Below are 22792 nucleotides of genomic sequence, written 5' to 3'. Positions count from 1 at the left end.
CTCTGTTTGATACTGGCTCAATTTTTAGTAAAACTGGTCCTGTTGAAATCTAAAGTCATTGCTTGAAGGTTACATTCTTGTAAAGATCATTCTGCTGTGATTTCTGTCGGGAAGTGGCTCATCGTGTATTGCAATTTGGTTCCCAGTGCTATAAACCACGGTTCAGCATCAAAATTATTACTGAAAGTGGCAGCTATTTAGAGAGGTACAAGCAAATTAGGAAGTGATAAGAATTAAAACTGTCAAAATTTCCCAGGTTTTCAAGTCACATTATTCATAAATTAAAGCAAGTACAAGGATATTCATTTTGCAAGTAAAAGTACTTTATGCTAACTGCATAAAATGATAAAAGCTAAGTCACACCACTTATCTTTTGGGAGTATTTATGACACCTGATATATATGCACAACGCATCCAACTTCAAGCGAGTATTCTGCTAAGAGCAGAATTTCCTCTTTTCTTCTCGTCCTTCCTTGGAGCAAGTCCAATAAAAAATGATTAAGATTCATGAGCCTTACTATAAAGCGCACTTACCGGTGCTGGATTGTCTTTAGCTTCCACACCAAAAACATCCCGTTGTTTCACTGTCAGCAAATCAAGACCTTCAGTATCGTTGTCATCATCATCGTCATCATCATCTTCAAAGAACTGCATGGAGTCCGAATTTGGTACCCTGCTAGGTACATGAACTTCTTTTTCCTCCTCCTCCTCAGACAGCTCTTTCAATTCATCCTCAGACTCACCACTCTCCTCAGCACTTCCACTGGAAGCAGAACATTCCTCCGTTTCTTTTCTTCTCTGCTTTTCCTTTGTTCTGTTAACAGATGTTTTTCCACTGAGATTAGTTCCACACTTCTCCACTGTTTCCTCGTTTACCAAGGTGAGGGTATTTTCATTTTGCTCTGTCTCCTCCAAGTGGTCTGTCCCATTGGCTGCCTCCAGCTGTTTCCGAACTCTTTGAAGAAATCTCACACGAGGTGCCATTGCAAGACCAAGAGATCTAAAGCATGGAATTAAACAAATAAATTAATTTAAAAGGGAGATACACAACATTTGGCTGAATTAGAAGCCCTCCTTGATGGCTCAAGTGATTCAGTTTCAATTATGACAATTCATATTGATACATTTTGATCAACACATTTAGAAAAATCTAGCATGAAAAATACATGTGAACACTGGAAGAGGAAGGAAAATGAAATAACTGAGAACTCTCAATTACAAGCTTCCCAGGAAGGAAAACAAACTTAGAAGCTGATAAATTGTAGATAAGAGCCAATTAGTTATCTGTGATTCACAATAAAACACATGGAAAAAACACCAATGTAATCTGGTATTGAAAATACATGGATTTAATGTCAAGAACTGAGATAACACTGATCTGTCAGATGTCCTTCACTACTGGAAGCACACCTGGAGCACTATCCCCCCTGACTTCACAGTGACTGAGAGATCAGGAAAACAAACATGGTATGGATGAATGACTAACTGCAGAAAAAGCTAGGGAAAGACATTTCTCCCTTCAAGTCAATTTCACCTGCTCCTACCTTTCTACAGCAAGGCTTTACCTCCATGGCATATGTAACTAACAGAGCCAGTAACTATTGTTTTACCCAGTTATTCATGAAAATTCAAAGTTATACTCATAAGCATTACATGAAGGGACAAAAATTGCAGAAAGAGCAAGAAATCCTGTCTAGCAACAATACTGGAGAGCACTGTGTGGGAACAGATACCTTGACTCCAACAGCCCATTTGACTTCAGTAAACTTTGTCATTGTCCATCGTTATTACACCCCACTCTGACAAATCCAAATTTAAAAAAAAAGCAACGCTTCCAGAGTTCATGAGCCTTCTCATTAGGTGAATAAAAAATGTGAGGTGACACTGGTACTGGTGCAAGGAAGACACAGAGAACCCATGATACAGAACTGAACACAGTACTTGGTGCTTGTACATACACTTAACAAAGGAATAAAGGATATAACCAACTACATTGGCTACAAATATACACAGGCACCCACACCTGTAAAAGACAAGCCTCTTTCAATTCAGAACATGCACAGCTATACACCACCTCTCCTCTCAATGATGTTCAAGTAGATAGCATTATTTCTTCTTTTCACTACACAGCCTCTGAGAGGAACCTGAGTTATAGCACAGGAGAAATATCTAATCCATACTACCTGGCAGAAATGTCATTATAAACAGTCCATGAAGCACCCAAAGATACTGCAGAGCAGCAAGAGTGCACTGTAGGCCCTGGAGACCCTTGAACTTTTAATAGTAGCCAGTGGGACAGGGTAGTCAAAAGGAGTACCCTGCTTAAATAACAAACAAAAAAGCCCCAAATGTAACCACACCTGTGGTTAAACAGGGCACTTTTGGTACCAGCCACAGGTTAAAACACTGAAAAGCAGACACAACCCCAAAAAGCAATCCACACTGTTAAGATAAAGAATAAATCTTCCAACAAATAAAGTTTATTTTTAATGTAAAAATTTTGGTTTAGTGTTTCTGATAATTCAGCACTGTTCCACATGCAACTAACAGCAGTAACAAAGAAAACAGAATTTTATGAAAAAGGATCAAAGGAAGTTCTTATCCAGTGTATTTTGCACATTTACTGACAGTGCACTGCTGAGAGGATAACTCAACACCGTTGGGAACTGAAATTGGAGCAACTAGCAATCTTAAACTTGTTTTACTGTTTGACAGCAAACACTAATTACCTTTGCAATGAAATGATGTGTTAAAGTTTGGCCTATTGACTAGCTGTAATGGAAATAACCAAACAGCAGATGTAATGTTTCACTGCGGCAGCTGGAAGCCATTCAAACCTGGAACTGAGCCTTAACACCAGGCACAGTAAAACACACATCAAGAGATTGCTGCATTCAATCTCTTCAGCAAGGGGATCGAAGTTGCAAAAATCCAATCCTTTGCAAGAGAAACGCTTTTTTGCTTGTCCAGATTTCACATTATTCTACATAAAGTATTGCTGTCAAGTGTTGACAAAGCACTGCAAGCAGCAATAATGTATGGCAACTACACAATCAAGTGTTCACTTCTCTTTCTCAAGCAGACACACACAAGGTATACAGGGTTGAAAACTCTGATTTTATCAGACCTTTTCTTCTACGCCTCCAGAGCTAGCATCAAAGATCAGAAACACACATGCAGAGAAAAGTCGGACAAGGTGAAAAACTAATCTCTGTTCAGCAAAAGTTACAAAACAGAGAGAAAGAGCAGCCCATGATGTGGACAAGACTACACCACAGATCTTTTTTTCATTCAAATATTAAATTCCACTTTCCAGACTGCTGTACTGCACTGATGTCTTACTTTAATAATTGAATAAAATTATTTGTCAGTCAGTCTTGGCAGATTTTTCTACACTGTTTAACAAGCCTACCAAAAAAACCAGTGCTATCAGAATTCAAAATACTTTTGAACCAAAAGAATTCAGACATAAGGGAGAGAGAAGGTCAAATTTATTCGGTAAGACAATAGTAGTAGACAAGCTTAGCCAAAGTGTGTGCGAACAATCCCCCAATACTTTTAGTTACATAAATTCTCAAACAAATGTCAGCATTTTGGCTCATTATTGCCTCTTTTTCATAGTATATTCCAAATGGAGAAAAATCTGGGACAAACAATCGGGACATTCTACTACTGCTAAAAGCTTCCCCATATTTTAAGATTTGACAATTCCTTCAGAAACTATCTCTTAATCATTCGCAAAATCTATAGTTCAGTCATCCTGAAACAACTCAATGTATGAACCAGATTTCATAAACTAGAAAGGGTATAATTAGTTTTCAATAATTCATTAGATGCCACTCAGACCACAATCCTACTATGACTGAAGTTACAGCTATGTTTTTATTTTAGTGTTACCATTTCAGACACTCATCCGGAACAAGAAATGTGCAGGATTTTCTGATAAAGACAAAAAGCAGGTAAGTTATTTAGTGAGATTTCATAAACCCTAACAGACAACACTGAAAACACACTAACACTACAATGTAGTCCTCAGACTATGGTAACCTTTAAATGGCAACATAAATTCAGCTGACAAACCAAATAATCCTGTTTCATGTTTTGGTGAATGCAGTGACTTCTTAAGAGCAAGCTCTTCTAGAAAGACATTTGAAATCAGCTTCTAAAGGCAATACTGAAACCAAGGGAGTACTCTGCTACTATAAGTCAAAGTACAGCTGACAGTTCTACTCCTCAACTGAAACCAAGGTGGCCAGACATCAGCATTCCCTAACACTGATCAGGGAATGCATAGAGTAACTAAACAAATGACCTACAATACTCAAGTACCTTTCTTAATTTAGTAACAAGTTCACAAGGACTTTCAGTAAATACGTTAAAAGAGTAAAACTGGAAAGAAATAACACTGTATGGCTTTAAGGAGAATATCACTTTTGTTTCTAGTGAATAATGAAGATCAAACATTAATAAATATTTTTTAATGCATTTAAATGAACGGTGTAACAGGCTTAAAATACTGCCTCCTCTAAGGTTTATTAATTGCGCTTATACAAGGCCTTGACTGTGTTTACATTAACATGGTTGCTTTACTTTGCCTCTACTTGAATGAGAGAAAAGTTGGACATCTCTCAACTCTTTAGAAAGATCAAATCTTAGACACTCGAAGCAAAATCTACCCTTGCAAAAAACAAATATAAGAACAGTAAAATCTTCATATTTTTAAGTGTGACAAATGCTCCTTATCTGCTCCTAAAAGATTTCTAGTCCTTTTTAAGATATGAGCCAGCTGTAAAGAATCTGAGGTCACATCTGCCGTACTGCTGCACAACAATTTTACACAAGTTACTGATTCAGCCCCACATTAACTTACTACATTCACTAAATATAGACATATTCCATTAGTGAACTTCTTCAGAATGATTTGAACACATAAAAACACAGCACAGAGATTATTTTTACTGTAGAACAGGTTCAGACAAAGATTTAAAATAGGTTGAAAAAGGTTAAATACTCCCAGAAGCGATTTCAAGAAAACAAATACGTATTACTTGCCTTGCAATATATGCTACATCCACATTTAACATTTAAAATGTTTTCAGAAGACAGTATGAGCAACCGTTTGAAAACAGGAGAACTCACATCAACTGAAATGACACAAATCCGAACTAACAGGCTTTCCAGATGGTCTGATTAATAACCAAAATGAACAGAGAAATTGCTTTTGCTGTGCTATTTACCAGCCAGCTTTATTCCTCTACATTAAGGAGCTCAAATGCCTGGTACTCCTATTAACAATAATGAGGGCCAAGCTATTGAGAAGCAAAGAGAAGGAGAACAAAGACGACATCATGATCGCAGTCTAATAATTTAGAAGACCAAGATGTGGTCTTCCTTACAAAAGGAAAAGGAAGCTCCACACTGCAGTTCCAAACCCTGGTGGCCCCTTGGTACCTGAGCCACCCTGACACCTGCTCAGAGGGCAATATAGCAGAGCACAAGCAACAAGGTTTTCTAGAGTGCATTTAAAACCCTTTCTCCAAGTTAGCTGGCTTAGCCAACTCTGATAGGCACTCTACTGCAACTGCTACTCACGCATATGCAAGTACATTCACTTCTAAAGTGAATGAAGGTCAATAGCCAGCTTGGCTGCAGAATGAGAAAAGATAGCTCAAGATCCTAGAAGAAATGAGGATGATGACTAAGAGAATAATGACCCTGGACTTTGAAAGAGGAGACTGCAGCTTATTCAGAAAGCTGTGTGGCAAAAGTTTACAGAAGTAGTTACAGAAGCTCAGGAAGGGACAGCTGGATCTCCAGGGGGCTGAGGGGGAGTTCAGTGAGAAACACCCAAACTCTGGAGGTGACTGGAGGGAATGCTGGGGTCTGTAGGAGCAATAACATACAAGGCTGAGATTAACCAGGTAACAGCATGAGAAATTTTAAGTCTTGTTACAGGTGCATGAAGACTGGAAACAACAGGGGAAAAGTAATTAGGAGCCATCTTTTTAGTTAGGAGATTGGCATGTAGAAAAGTAAGTATAAGGACAGCAAGAAGGAGAGCCAAGAACCAACAAAGGGATGACAAGACGTGGAAAGCCTGCAATGGGCACAGCCTGAGGACAAAACAGACAGCCCTGCACTCACTCACAGCAGCCAGAGCACGGTAACAAATGAACCTCCTGCCCTGACCATGCAGTAAGGGTCAGGCCAGGCATGGGGATGAGGGTGTAGTGGGTGCTTTCCCTGGATAGGGAAAGGACAGAAAGATGTGGACAGATGGATCATGTCTTCTGCTACCACCCATTTCAGTCCTGACAGCACCTGCAGCTACCTACTGCTTTTTCATACTGATCTGCAAGCAAAACTATCTGGATACTAAGGTATGTGTATCAGACATTTTCCCAATAATTTGGCTTCAACTTGTTTTATTTATTCTCTGTGTACCAATAGAGGTAGAAACAGAAAAATATGCTGCATTTCTCCTGAAAGACATGACGACAGTCACAGAGGAAATTACCTTCCTTGGCAGCCCCTTGGAACTGTGACTAACTTGCCTACCCAGCACGCTCACCTGTTAAGATCTGCCCCTGGAGAACAGAGCGCATATATGCGCTAGCAGTTAGCGAAATAAAGTGCCTGAGAAGGAAAATATTTCAAAACACTGCCTCCTCTCCAGGAGACCAGACTAAGTAATTATTCCTTTTCACCCTGTTGTTTGTTTACATTTTCTTATGTTTCCAAAGCTGTCCTTTGCAATTAAAAGACAAATTTCTCTTTTTATTTTCTCCTTCATCAGACTTAAAGGCTGCCTATGTTAACACAAGGCCTACACAAGTCTTCCTCCAGCAAATTATTCTTGATAGCAATTTATAATGAGGATACTGGAGAGAATAGTAATGTACCATGGCTTAAAGGCGATCAATTACTAAAATAGATATGTGTTTATGTGTCTATATGCTCATATAGACATGCACACATATTTTTTATATTTTTTGTTTTGTATATATAATATATATATACATAATCTTATATAACACATTACAATGAAAAAGACTTGCTTTTCTGCAGACTCAGTCCATAGAGTTTAAGAGAATCTCAGTGCACAGACATGCCAAGCAGCAGAGCAATAGGGAATGTGGGCAACAGCCTGGAATGCAAACCTGACAGGGGCATTAAGCAGCCTATTTTTTCTGCAGGATTTTTAGTGGACTAACATCTACCAAGCTAGCAGTAAATCTCCACAGAAAGACTAAAGTACTTTTCAGAAAATGCACACAGAAGGTAAAGGGAAGAAAGGATTCTCATTTCAGGTTTTGCCGTAAGTTTGTGTGCAGAATGTAAACCAAGGTTGCTTCTCAATGCAAAATTCAAACACACCAGACTTTGAGGAACATTCATACAAAGGAAGATAACTGATCCATGTATCAGTGGCTGTGCACTGAATTGAAAGCTAGGGATCTGCAGGGTGTATTTAGGTAGACTAGCAGTCTGGAGAGAGGGGAAGAAGAGGGCCAACAAACTAGAACAGAATCTCCAAATTATCTCCCAGATTTATTACCCTCTGACTTTTGATTATACTGCCACATATTTCACAGCCTTGACTAAACCTCTCCTACTCTCCCCAAACAACTGACCGGTTTCTTGCATTTTATTACAGGAATGACATTAGTAGCTTTCCAAACCTGGGACTCGGAATTATTTTGAGGAAGGTCCAAATCCTGGCACACCTGAGAAGACCTGAGAAGAACAGAACTGTAGACTACTCTGTCTATAGATACTAGATGGCACACCATGCTGAAATCCAGAAAGAGGCAGTGGGGTTCTGAAAATTTAGCATTACCACCATCTGCTAGTTGGTTTCTTACACTGGTTGCATTTGTGTGATTATCCCTCTCAGCCCCAATCCTCTGCTGCTATTCCTTACATTCATAGCACAGTAAGATCTACAACAGATTTTAAAAACGCTGACAAACAACACAGGAGAAGGGGCAGGCATTGCATGGAGCAAAAATTTTTGAGCTTATGCTAGTTCTCCTTTTTCAAAATGTCTCAGTCCATGAAGTTAAAAAGCATCTTTTATAATAGGCTTATGTATCTTAAAAAACATAATCATGTTAATGGCAGCACAGCACAGGAAGACCAGGTGTTCCAGAATCTAGTAATTTGTCCCATTTTAGTTCATTATGCCATGTGCTAACAAGTTAGCTTTCTCTGTCTGAAATTCCACACATATCAAATCAATTTACTATGTACCTTTGAACACCTTCCTGTTCCCTTATGACTACCCGATGCCCCATGAGATTTCAAAAACTTCACATCTTAAAACAATTTCAAGGGGCTGTCATCCGTAAAGTCAACCTGTCAAAATTAATTTCCCTCCCATACAAAATGTAGAATGATTCACATATATGTACAAAAATAGACATAGCCAAATAAACACTATACCGTCTAGTGCAGATGTTTCATCTTTACCAAATGCACTGAATCTTCTGAAAAGTAATTTATGGCCAAGGAAGAATGTCCCAACCACACTCAAAATTAGACTGCAATACATCATCTTTAGATACTCCGATTTCTTGTTAAACAATACACTTTACAGGTTGATATTTCGCTATGAGGCCAAAGGACAAGTCTAGGGGGGGGAAAAACCACCAAAACATTATTCTCTATCCTTTTACTTCAGAAGTTATGTCTTCCAGTGTATATAGCAAATGTAACTTTTGCTCTAAGTTATTTCTCTGTACGGCAATATATTGTCTTTACACATAATTTCCATTTAGAATGCCCTTGAAAATATGCAAAAGCTCAGCATGAATACAAAACTAAATACACTAGAAGACTGTCCAATTCTGTGTGTTAACACAATCACAAGAGCTATTTAAAGACTGTAAAACTTCTCACTATACAGCTTTCATATTTTATGTTGACCATACTTACAGGGCATATTCTGCTAGAGGCAATTTGAAAACATCGAATACATCCTTGTTCTTCATTAAGTACACTGAACGCAAGTAGGATACAAAACACTGAAAGAAAAATAAAAGTATTCAACAAAAAAAAGACACCATTCAATTACCAACACAAGAAACAACATAAACACAAAATAGAATTTCACTATTAGGTAGTCTAACACTGATTGCAGACTGAAATTCTTTTCAAAATACCCATCAGACAAAATTTATCGCTACTACAGAAGTGAAGCAACTTCAAGTACTTAAATACTCCATTACATTCACATAGGCTGAATTGGCTAAATTTCCCAACAGTGTGTCATGTTATATTTTCCTAGAAAGAAAATAAGACAGATTAGTCAGAAGGAAACATCACTGATTTGATTTGATTTTTTTCTCCTAGCTTTTATGAATGTTGTTATGCTATTCTGATACCTGAATTATGTGGAACTTAGAACAGACTTTGTTGCTATCAACCTGAGGTGTCCTGACTTAATCTTAGCCACAAGCAGAAAGTTATTCAACTCAATACAGCTGCCTTTCACTGTGGTCTAAGATGAGTCATATTACCTTACATTTACCAACAGCTCATCACATGCACAAAGACAATGAATGCAAGTCAGCTGACCAAGACAAATTCACTACACAACATCTACTAAGACCAGTTCAAGGTTGAAATATCAGTTAATCAGAGACTTTCTCAAAAAAACCTGGAAGCACTACATAAGAGAATAACTTAATCTTGTGTTGCATTTTCCTGCCGTCCTTCCCAAAACGAAAGATTCTTATTCTTCTCATGCTTCTTTTACATAGTCTAGTTCTACCCAGCAGCAGCAGCATAAATACTGGAATATTTCAAGTATCAGAAAAGATCCTTGGGTTTCTGTTGTTCATAACCTAATTTCTAACACGTGCCAAAACTCCTACCATGAGGCTTAAACCATCAAACACTAGTAACAACAGCAAGTTATGCTCAGAGAGTTACATTCAAGCATCCTATAATCACATCCTTCTTCTGCTATGTACAGGCATCTGTTGGAGAAAACTACTGTATTAATAATTCATGTGGAATTTAAAAAAAACCACCTATTTCTTGTTAACCTCAGATAGAGGAGCAAAGACCCAACAGCCAGGAGCATTGATGTCTTACAGGAATTCTTTAAATACTTGTAAGAGAAAAAACACTTCCAAAGGTGAAATGAAAGGTAAGACAGTAAATTAAGCAATGTTATAAATTCATTCTTTTCTCCTCAGTAAACTGAAATAAAAACTATTAATTGTAAGGTACGTAGAGCTAACAGATATACTTTTCAAGCTGCCCATTACTTCACTATAAAAGTAAATTTTCATTTGCTTCTTTTTCCTAATGCTAAGGGTTTTTTGGGTAAAGCTTCCTTCCTGACTATGTCTTTCAATTAATTTTAGCTGTGGAAAATGTGAGCTCAATTCATTCAGCTTCTACCAAGGTTGAGATGTGGAATAAAACACTTCTTTGCTCACATTAAATTATTAATCCTTTAACAAAGGTAATTAGAAAGTTTAGGAAAAGGCTTCAGATTTGACAGATCTTAATTATCTATTGTTGTCTAGCAAGTGACAAAAATCAATGAAATCCTCTTTTTTCTCTGCAGTGACAGATGGAAAAAAGCAGGTTAAAAAAGAAGTATCCTTCCTGTGAATCAGATTTGCAGGTATGAAGACCTACATGAGTCACTAATTGCTACAGGGTTGAATCTCATTATGTCTGTTGGATAACTTATAAAGCCATCCACTTACTTTACTAGTATATATTTGGTGCACATGGTCTAGAAATTAACAAACTATAAAGGGCAGAAAGAACACACCTTTTGCATGCTTATCAAGCCCTACAACGACTAAGAATGAAACACCGAACAATTGCATAGAAGACTTGTTCTACTTTACAAGAAGAGAAATCACGCTATTTACTTTGATTTTTTTATTTGATTTCAGTGTCTTCAACTTCCGTCTAAAATTCTGTCATCTCAGTTGGATTTTATTCAGTTCTCCTAAGACTTCATTAGTCTGCACACACACTGCATCTGAGAGAGAACAAGTTTAGTCAGTCTGAACTTTTTCCCTGCTATCAACTGCTGTTGTCCTCTGCCATATCTGCTGTTTGATTTAACTTTCAAGGCTTTTTTTAAATGACTGAACATTGCAAAAAATACTACATGCATTAATTTCTATGGAAAATATGGTTATGGTTGGGCATCATAAACATATTACAGTTCTACTGCAGTAGTAGCTACAGGCCCCCAAAACCACTGGAGATTATTGTACAAGTACCAGAAATACATAAGGAAAAAGTATCACGCTCTATGAATTTACTACCTTTAAATTTTGATTTATTTATCTATTTCTTGGATAACTGTTTTAAGTACTAAAATGCACACAATTCAGCTGATGTGCTGTTTTGACAAAATTCAAAACTAACAGGGTGTGACTGGAATCTCAGGCTGTAACATCCTGCACATCCCTCTGGGCGTGACGAGGAATTCAATGGACAGACATCACTTCAGTGCCACAGTAACATTTGAATTAGCAAGAAAAAGAAGATTCTTTTTTTAAACTGTTTTCCAGAACTGGCTGAACTGACATATTAAATATTAAAATTACAAGAAATGCCAAAAGGCAGCATCAGTCCATGAGAAGAACTGCAAAGGTTTCAAAGGAGCCCCAATCTGATTCAAACTGTCTTTCCAAGTAATAGCAAGGGAACCATGTCCTACCAAATGAACCATGAAGTTTGTTGAAGCAATTAGCAATCGAGAACTTTCTATTTTCAAAGTAAAAGTACCTCAAAGTAAATCAACAAGCTTAAGAGGACACAATAACTTAGACCTCATGCCCTCAACACACGATGGTAGACTGCCATCCTATCTGGACTTCTGTGCATAGCTGTGCTGTTTCATTGCTATCTCATCCATTCAGGTACGGAATTTATTTGTTTCTTATACTACAAATGTCAAGAACTTGGTAGCTTGCAACAGATAGGCTAGACAACATAACACCCAAGCCTCCGAGAAATTCAGCACTTCAGATAAGGATCCAAGGTCAGGATTTCATTTGCATTAATTTTAATGCTTTATTTACACTGACATGGTAAGACTACTTGGCATGTTTGCATAGTACGTCTGAACATTTGTAGTTAAAACTTTATTAAGGAGGGACACTTCCATGATAAACCACTTGTCCGTACTTCAAGTTTTACAAAAACTGAATGCATTTACAGCTTGCCTGCAACAACACTGCTCTTCTATCAATAAATTTAAAACTGCAACAAAAATAGCTTGAAATGGTAATTATACGGCAATTAGAATTTTTCAAAACAAATTTAAGTTTTTATCTGTAACACTGACAGACAGCCCATGTTTGAATTTATTCTTGGCCTATTTTGAAACTTTATCATTACTTTCTTCTGCTCAATTCAGAATGATCCTTCTCTCCCTTTTAAGAGATCTTAAAAAGCCAAAGCCGGAAACAGAGGTTTGTTAATGTTTTCATTCCAAGTAAGACGATGCTGGATTCCTCCTACTCTCATCCTCCCCCAGCCAGCTGCTCTGTCACTTCTGACATAAATTGGTGAAACTGCAACTTCCCGTGGCAGCTGGAGGTGATCGTGACACCTCACCAGTGCCTCTGGCCTGTGCAGCGCCAGGATGCAGCTTACACTGACATTCCACATTGCTACAAGTAACGCTTCATGCACTACAAAAACCTGGAATACCTGAAAGCCAAAAATAGTTTTCGAAAGCATTCCCTTGGAACATTGCCTTGGAAATTTTATTCACAAAGCTCCCACTGAGTTCCCGAGGCACTTTGATTTAAATCTCCTTGTTTAGGAAAGTAAGAACGACATTCCTCTGACTCACTAAGCGTCCCTACTGCAGGCATCCAAGCTAGGTCACATCACAAAGCCTACCTCTGCAGCACAAAGAAACCACCATTCATCCATCCATCCCAAAGGGTTTTCAAGGTATCTGTGTCAGGAGGCATTTGTAGAAGTGCTTATTCTGCCCTATCACCTGTAAATGAAAGTTCAGGCAGACTAACTCACAGAGGGTATCTACAGCTAGGTGAGGTTAATCTCAAGTGTTTTAAATATGTCAACTTTGACTCATTTTATGTCCCAGCTCAATAGAAAGGTTGAAATTCTTGGTTTCTCTAAGCTTTCACAATCCTGTTTTCATTTCACCCTACTACTCAAGTTTACTAGTATACCTTCAAGTGTTACTAATCCCCACACTGGCTCATACAAATAAAAAGTTATTAACACTAATACAGAACCTCTGCAATCATATATTTCGCAGGCTTTGGCATTTCTGGATTTCTCACCATGTGGCCTTTGGCTGTACTCTTTTAATTTGACCTACAAATATAAGAAAAAATTACATGAAAGATTTGCCTATTATCCTTCTAACTGTGTTTCCCTGTGTCTCAATTTGAGCTTTCAATTTTGTATAGTTTTGAAGAGACTTGATACAGCTACAGACTTCATAGGCTAATGATATACACAGTTCAAAAACAAAACAAACAAAACAACAACAACAAAAAACAAAAAAGCCAGGAAAAAACCACACAACAACAACAAACCAACCAGCCTTGGAAAACCAACACATTGCAGTGCTTCAATAAAGCAAGTAGTAAGCTCTATTCCAAAGAGCTCAGGGCCTAAAAATATTATAAAACCAGGGACACGTCAGCAAACATGTTTAATGATGGCAAGAGGCAGCACAATTTCCAGAAATGTTTCACAGGCCACCTTTCACAGAAAGTGTCTTTTACAACCAAGCTCATTCTCATCAAGGAACCTACTTAGTCATTTGAAGTTTCCCTTCCAGTTTTCCCCAAACCTGATAAAAACTTGGTGAAATTCACATACTGTCCATAAAGTCGCCCAGCATTAACCAGCACAGTAAAGAAATCTCATTCATAAACCCATTCGCATAATTCTCCATTCTACCTGGCTATTTTGCTGCTCATTTAAACCCAAACAAAAGTTAAAATGCTTTACTCAATGCATTGGATTTTACCCTGAGAAAGGACAAATTGTCACATATATTCAGGATATATGACAATAAAAATTGATCAAGGTGGGCATGTGAGGCCTACATGGTTTTGTATTTCTAACTTTTTAAGTCAAGTCGCATGATCTGCTACTTTTAAGTAAGCTTTTTCATTAGTAGTATTATTTTGAAATTTTCTACATCAGCTTTCCAATAAACTCTCAGGGCAGTTGAAGTTGAGAAGAAACCTCAGAGACCATCTAGTCCAAGTGCGTGCTCAAGCCAAGGTCAGCTAGGGCAGGCTGCTCAGGAAGGAACCCAGTTTTTAATAACCAGCACTTGGAGACTGCACAGCCTTGGTGTGCAGCCTGTTATAGTGTTGAACCACCCTCACAATAAAGGCTTTTTCTGGATTTAAATTGAGCTTTTTGTATAGCAATTTGTGCCTGTTGCCTCCTCTCCTGTCACAAGGCATCACTCAGAAGACTCTGGTTCCCTCTAATTTATGTTTCTCTCCTAATACAGGAAATTCTCCAAGTGCTCAAATCATCTCTGGTGGTTTTTCAGTTCCAAGCACTGCTTCTAGGGCATGTATGAGTTGGTTAGTTAATCAATCGGAAGTTCTAATTCAACTAACATGCCCCAAGAATTATAGTGTAGCAGATGACTTACCCTTTGAGCTTTCTCTTTTAAGTCCTGATCTTGAGCTAAGAAAGCTTGCATCCTCTTTTGGATGTCTGTAAGTTTTTCAGGATTAATTCTAATTAAAAACAACAAAAAAAAAAGCAAGCTTTAATTATGAGAACATGCTAAAATAAGCACCTATTAAGTTCTCAGGAGTATCTTTGCATATTTTTCATTGTTTTATTATGCATAGAGCTATTACCACTGGAACAGCACAGAATGGAACCATATTAACGATGAAGATTACACTCCTCAAACAAATAATGCAGAAAAGACAAATAGCAGCTGTTTTATTCAGAGACAATTTTCACTGAAGGTGGTGAAACTTCTTCCAAAGCAAAGCAGAAACTAGCAGAAAAGAACTTCTTGATTTTATAAAAATACTGCAAAAATACAAAAACAACATAATGAATTACAGTACTACTTTATGCTGAAATAAAAGTCTTCAAAAGGAAATTGTCAGCATTTTTAAAAGCTTAAATAAGATTCATTGTGCCAGGAATACTGAAATTTAAGTACTTCTTAGAAAGAATACCAAGTGAGCAATAATAAAGGACATTGAGATTAAACAGATTTAAGAGCTTCTCAAATAAATAAAGAATATTGACTGTACTATAGAAAATGCCATTAAACCTACTAAAAAGATATACCGGTCCTCTCCCAGATTCTGAATTTTTAAACTTATTCCAGTGATACCTACATTACTGCAGGTTTATTTGCCCAGATCTCTTCTCACCTACTCCTGAGCTGCTACTGCCACCCTAGTGTATAATACAACCTACCAAACACGGTGGGAAGTTATTGTCACTAAATATGAAAACAGGTATCAAACTTCACTCCCTTTCAACTTCTTCACTCTCTTCAGATACAGCCAGGGCAAAACTACAGTGTATACAAGCACTGTCTAGCTGCAGTTTTAGTGAAAGATCAAAAAACTTGAGTTCCAGTTTCCAGACAACACACAATTGGCTCTAAAAGTGTAAAGACATAAGAAAGAAAAAAAGAAGCATGAAAAATTGAGTGGGGGACAAACTGACCAAAAAATCTTTGGAATATAATGATAGAAAAAGTAAAGAAGGAATAGCATGAGTTATAAAAAAATTAATATGAACATCAGTAATAAGTCCAGAAAAGTAGTGGATTGCTGCTAAGTTATGGGAAAGCTGTTAAGAGATGAACCCAAAGCCCCTAAATTAGCCAGTGCCTTTTCTCCTTGTCTTCACTCAAAGTGGCAGCTGCAATCAGTCAGCTAACAACAGCTACAGCACAGTGCAAGCTCACACCAGAATCACAAATCATGGGCAACCAAGTACTCAGATAAATCAGCTGGGTCAAAATAAATTTGCTCCATAGCAACTAGAGAAAGTAAAAGCACTTTGAGTCATAGTTGTATCTAATCTTAAGAACTCATCTGAGATGAGGGAAAAAAAATCCTATCAGACAGGCCAGGCAAATACAGTGCTCATATTCAAAGGGCACAAAAAGGAAGTTAAACAATTAACTTTTTCTTGATACCAAAAAAAACAACTTGTAAGGACCTAAAGAAAATAAGCAAATACACAACAGCTAACACAGCTTAGTCAGAAGCAAAATATGATTCATCAATTTGATTATCCTCCATAGCAGCATTAACAGGTCTTAAGAATGGGAAAGAAACAGCAGATGTCGTATCTGGTGTCAGGAAAGCATCCGGCAGTTGTACATTCTCATAAAATAGGGAAACACGGTTTATGTGAAATCTTCAAGTAATGCAAAAATGGCCTTGGAGCAGTACTCAAAGAGTAGCTGAGACTGCCAACTACTCCCTGCTGCCACTGTCAAACTCAAAATGCTTACCAAGTTCCAATTCTCACCTGGACATGCTATTACTCATTATTTTCTATGACTTGATTATTGTAGGAATATGATTCATTATTTATGAGACTATATGTCATTGAGTCTCCAAGCATAACAGACAACAATTCTAGAAAAAATACAGCAACATTTTGTAGACTGCATATAAATTTTGAGTAATTTGATTGAAATTTGCAAGAAAAGGGTTTGAAAAAGACAAAACCCACAAAATACTTCACATTCAAAAGCATGGCTAGATAATGTGGTATAAATCTAAGCAATGTCAATTAAGAACATGGTACCCCAGGCACATTTTGAGCTTATGTGTTTGTTAATGAATGAGCAAATTTGCAACACCTGAATATCAAAAAAAAGAGGAATAGTACTGGATTCTCTCTTCTCCAACACTGTACCATGGCAGTCACCCACTGTCATCTTCCTCTACTGCTGGGATTAAAAAAATGAGAAAGCTGGTCATTGTTAAACTGGACTTTGGCTTTAATGAGTTTGTATGTTATTTCTTTCTAAACAAATAAAACCCTTTACAATAAATTGTATACATGTGACTATTAGGAGACACAAACGTAAAAGCTAAACACTTAAATGAATTACCATAATTTATAAGCTTGCCTAAATGCTAAGGACCAGTGAGCTAAAACCAACCATAGAAGGGGATTTTATAACATTGCCATTTTAAGTAGGCTGGTTATTTCTTCCTCTGCGATCATGTATCTTACCTTTAAGAAGCAGTACAACTTTCTGAAGCTACAGTTTCGCCCACCAGTTGCATAAATGCCGCACTTGACTTGCCATGATGGAAACACAAACTCAGCTTGCTTGGCCTTATGAACTGATCAGACAGCAATCTCCAAATTTCCCCGTTGATACACAGCTTGATTTCCTCTCATTTTCCCTGGTTTTAATACTAGGATACAAGCACTGTTTTAACTAGACATTGTCTTTTCACCACTCCTCTCCAAAGCAGAATTTAAGCAAAAAGACCAGCAACCACCTAAGAGACCCTGCTGCCCTGATGGAGCAAAACAGTTTCCATACTCGACTCAGCTTCCAAGCAGCAGCAGCAGGTTTTGCACCGTGCTCTCAGTCTGCAACGTGGCTCCCTATGGTTACACTAGGCAACCTGAAGGCTGGAGGGAGTGGGGAGGCCTGGGACCTAAGGAAGGCTCACACCAGCGGATCACACACAGGCGCATAACCACACTGATTAGTGACACCCATGGATTGTCTTACAGTAACTATGGCAACTGGGAGGCAGTGAGTTTTAGCAGATTCCCTATATTAACAGTACCCTATATTAATGGTATTAATGTGGAATACATATCTAAGTATTATCCACTTTGAGGAAGGTAAAAAAAGAAAAAAAGGTGCTTTGTTGTTACTGCTGTTTTCTTCAAAAAACACTTTTTGTCATAAGATTAAAGAAAGCGATACTACATCATGGGTATCTATACACTTGCACTCCCTTTGGTAAAATTTTCTACACACAAAATCTGTTATGGTTACACCTGAGGAAGCACCTCCTATCTTTTTATCCAACAAAGTTGGATGCAACAAAGTAACCTCAAAATACTATCAAAAATAATTTCAGTTTACAGCTTGCACGGAAAACTAGGAGATTACAGATGCCTTACACAAATGTACATACTATTTAATACTTCCAGAGTACCTTTTTTACCATATTTGAATGTTCTAAGATCTGATATTTATTACTGCATATTTTGCACTTTCTCTTGCTCGGTTTGAACAATGAATTAGTTATGTACTGTTAAAAGCACTACCTGTAAATTGGCAGCTTGTGCTGATTAGAAGGGACTAGTTTACTTCAAACCTCTACAGGCAGCTTAGATTTAAAACTGAAAATTAGGAAAAGAGCCTAAACCCTAGTCTTTTGAATAGGTATCCAGGAAAACAGAAAAGTTCTTCCTCTTTCTACTTTCAAATTATGGAACTGTTTCAAAAAGACTGTCTAAATGAAATAAAAGAACATTAAAAATAATTTGCATATCAAAAAATACAAAATAAGAAAAGTCACAGAGTTCTTCTGACCACTATACCAGACAACAGGTTAACAAGAACAGCAAAACAAACACTTGAATTGACAATGTTTTAGAAAGAAGCTTTTGAAAAAAAGCTTGCTGAGAGAATTTCAGAAACTTGACGAGTTACACTCTGTGGGCAGTAAGCAATGCTCATTATCTTCTGATTCCCAAGCAAGAATTCTTGAGAATCTATAATTAGGTGAATAAGACAAACAACAGGAGAAGACTTCACCAGAAGACCTGGAACATGGTCCATGGGTTGATGCAACTTCTTAAACAATTTATAAACTTACAAAACGCACAGGGGTTGGATTAATTAGGAGACTGGCTAGAAGTAAACAGCATGAGAAAATTTGTAGTTCAAAACTTCTAGAATTAAATTGGTTTTCAATCCACTAGTAATTACAAGGATAACTTTTTAAGGATTTTAGTTAGCCACTTCCAAGTACAATGCTACACCTTTTAAATCTTAACACACTAGGCAGACAATTCTAAGTGAAAGCATTCCTGTTCATCATGATGTTACAAATTCTATTAAAGTTTGTTTTGCAGATTGAAAAACTGGATCTCGGCGCAGGCTGTTAAAATATGTTATCAATCAAAAGCCCTGACTTTTCTAATAATGATTCCAATTAAGAACATTACTTAAATGTGTTTATTATACATATGTCCTAATGGCTTGCTACAAGAATGAATTTTTGGGGTGGTGTTAAAAAAAAAAAAAAAAGCAGAGTTTTCCATTAAAGTAACATCAGATTAGCAACAATATGTTAAGAGATGCAGCCATGAATATCTCCCCAGAGAGCCACCTAACTTGGATTATAAATATAGTATGCATTTATTTGGGGTAAAAAATTTGGATTATTATCCCAATACAAAAACACAGATTTCTATTTACATGGATAAATACAGGCTTTTTTATCACTTCCCTTGATAAGCTGTTCAAACAATTAACACCATTACTTAAGAAGATAAAAGCTTAGCTGACAAGGAAAGGGGGAATACTTATAATGTGCATGAGATCAGATATTTATTTACTGAATATAAAAGTAAGATAAATTACTTGAATAACTACCATTCTAAGAAAGAAAATGATGAAGTTTAGAAAAAGAGATTATTTACTGAAGTGGTTATACAGCAGATCCTTTTAAAGTACTATAATGCTTAAAGGAAAAGAAAATATCATACTTCAGTTTCTTTACTGATATGATCCACATTCACTTGGTGTGGTTTTGTTTGGGTTTGTCATTAAGTAGTTGTTGAACTGCATTCTAGTCCTTATTTCACTGTTTTAGCAAAAATTGTTTATGTTTGAAGTTCCTGCGCATCCTACATGGATTTGATACACTTGTTTGACCAGAAGAGGTGGATTTACTTCACCAGTTGCTGTGTACTCAGTTTGTTACACAGAAACAGCAGTCACTACAGTTCAGAAGAGCCTTTGAAATGGCATATCCTATACAACAAAAATAGTTAAAAAAAAAACCAACTAAACCTTAAATCCAGCAAGTGCTATATGCATTGTCTCTATTATCTGTTTCTATTCTCTGAAGAGATGGCAACTTGTAAATTTTGAGCAAACCTGAAGATTTAAGCAATGAGGTGTAAATAACCACCTAAAGTTTGATCCTAATTTGATTTCTTCTCAAAAACAATTGTTCTACAGACAAATTCTGCATAGTTAATTATCTTCTTTGCTTAGATATCCGTATCTTCACATGCAAACCACAGCTTTTCAAAGTAAAACAGTCCTAGTTTTGCTCATACCCACTCATACAGAAACTTACATTTTCTACCTTGTCATCCTTCCCTGATTTATTTTATCTCTACTGTACAATTTTTGGCATGGTGTGACCTGAACTTTCTAAGTGCTAGAAATGGAGTCAGACTCATATCACATTTTTTGGCTTGTTTTCAATTCTTCTTCTATATTTCCTTCACATTCTCTTTTCTCTTTTAATTCAACATCAGACTGACAGGCTCAGAGAACAGTAAACTCCTTCCTACCTACAGCTGCTAAATAAGAAACTACCAGCAATTCTTTTAGTGGTAATCTTTTTTTCTAATATTTTTACAATTGGGTTTTTGTGTTTCCTACATATCCATTACTCTGCATTTAACAGAAAATGGAAACATGCTTTTTTATTTCTAGCTGGTATTGTTATATGCTTCTGCAACTCCTTCAAAGTCAGTTCTATTTGTACAGGTAGCATAGCTCTTTACAGGTTTCCCTTGGAACACTCTCTTTAGTATGAAAACTGACCATTTTTTACATCCTGTCCTTCAACTAACTGATTCAGAAAGGTCATGACAAATTGGAGAAATAGTCTAGAACTAAAGAAAAAACAAGTAAGAGAAACAAAAATGATAACAGCAATAAAAACATACAGGGACAGATTAAAAAAATTGTAATTGTTTAATCTGCAAAAGAGAAAGAAAGCATTATCATGTTCAATTACATAAAAAGTAGCTGCAAAGAGTAAGAGAATACATCATTTTTCCATATATTCTTGGCACAAGACAAAAGAAATATTTCATTTAAATTACTTACAAGTCTTATCAGACACTTGAAGAAAAAAATGCTAATGGTAGTAACTGTTAAGTATGGATGAGGTCTCTTTGGGAAACTGTGAATATATTAATTGGCATCTGATAAGAATGATTTGTGCAGCTCATCCTGCCTTTGGGAACAGCAATAAAATAGGTAACCTCTCAAGGTCTTTTCCTTCTACAACACTACCAAAACTAATTCATTTCTCTGATTTGTCCAGCTCCAGACAATTAAAGCACTTTATCAAGATTGTCATAGACTCAGCATACATTACTCTTGCTGAAAGAAGGCTGAATAACAGACAAGCCATTAGCCACTTACTTGATTTCACTGATAGGTACTTTCCTCTGTGCCAGCTGTTCCACCATGCCTTTTTCTTCTGAAGGAAGCAATACTAACAAAGCTTCACCACCTTCTTTGTACCTGATCAGAAGGGAAAAAAAGAAACCTCAAGCAAACATGAAAAAATTACTTTTTTTGCTGATGTTTTCAATAGCCAATGAGAATTTATATTTGATTCATTATAAGCAGCCCAAAGAACAGACAAAAATTCTCACTTACCAAAGGGAAAAGAAGAGGCAAACCAGTTAAGTGACTTGCCAATAGCCCCACTTGACCTGATTTTAAAACTCCACCTAGAGTTCTAAACATCTAGGGCTAAGACATGGATTCAGATCAGTAACTCTCTTCTTCCCTCAATTTGAAGTATTAGTGGCAAACAAATGATACTTGATCAAAGTGTACTTTGATTACAATACTAGAAAATCCAGCTACTTGCATTCACCCTTCACCAAAAGGCAAGGTTTAACACTTGGTAAAAATGTGATTCTCTTTGCATAACCTGCAAGTCAAAGACAGGGAAGGTTATGAAAGGGTCAGTGCCTTGGTCTCAAATAACAACTCCTTCTTACATGCTCAGTAAAGGCTAACAGGTCACAGAGATATCACTGAAAGAAAAGCATAAAAACAGGAGCTCTTTCATTTACAGAAGCAGTTTTCAGGTGCAAAAGAGAAGGTACAATCAGACTGATCCCATAAGAACGTATCTAGCATTCACTCTTCAGTGCACTTAACAGCTGTATCAAATGTAGATGAGCTGGTAATTGCTCAAGATACACGGTTAGCAAAGACATTAAAAAAATCAGTTAATTTATGCTTAAAGCATCTTCTTGATCATTTTCTTTTTGTGCAATAAAATATCAGCTCCTGCTTTTAGCACATCTACTGACTTCAGGACATTCATCTAGAAAAAGGTACCCAATAGCATTAGTAAACAAACAATGCAATGGGTTTAAGTTGTTTTGAAGAAATGGGTAATGATGAGCTTGCATGCACTAAGTCTGTATCTACTGTAGCTCTTACACTGTTTCCTTCTTTGTATTTACAAATAGTTCTTAAGAGTACAGATTGATAACAAAATATTGCACAGTCCTACATTACCAAGAAAAAAAAAATGTCAACTGAATTTCAGAAGTATGCCAGAATTGGACAGAATCCAACTCATAACCAACTGATGAGAGCAATGTGTAGGACAAAGCAAAACCAGACTGGTAAGTTGCTCTGCAGAGCAGCTTTGAACTCCCTTTCTTAGGGAGGCCAGGGAGCACAGAAGGATGTTCTCAGGCACACCAAACAAGAATCATAGTATTAACTGATAAAAATCATTTCAAGTGGAATACAGGGAGC

At 36.9% G+C, this 22792-nt stretch overlaps 1 protein-coding gene across 1 annotated transcript in view; it reads right to left on the bottom strand.

The window, feature by feature from the left end:
• Positions 1 to 22792, bottom strand: part of DDX10 (DEAD-box helicase 10) — a 161314-nt gene that overhangs the window by 113487 nt on the left and 25035 nt on the right. Inside the window, exons 10-13 of the mRNA XM_039564584.1 lie at positions 21428 to 21529; positions 14651 to 14738; positions 8938 to 9026; positions 535 to 1000 (exon numbers count right to left, since the gene is read on the bottom strand). Of these exons, the coding sequence (XP_039420518.1) occupies positions 535 to 1000; positions 8938 to 9026; positions 14651 to 14738; positions 21428 to 21529 (745 nt within the window). The remainder of the gene's footprint in view (positions 1 to 534; positions 1001 to 8937; positions 9027 to 14650; positions 14739 to 21427; positions 21530 to 22792) is intronic.

This window comes from Corvus cornix, chromosome 1, assembly GCF_000738735.6.
Source record: "Corvus cornix cornix isolate S_Up_H32 chromosome 1, ASM73873v5, whole genome shotgun sequence".
NCBI classification, from domain to species: Eukaryota; Metazoa; Chordata; class Aves; order Passeriformes; family Corvidae; genus Corvus; species Corvus cornix.
The sequence above is the reverse complement of the archived record's forward strand: the minus strand, read 5'-3'. Positions and strand labels throughout refer to the sequence as shown.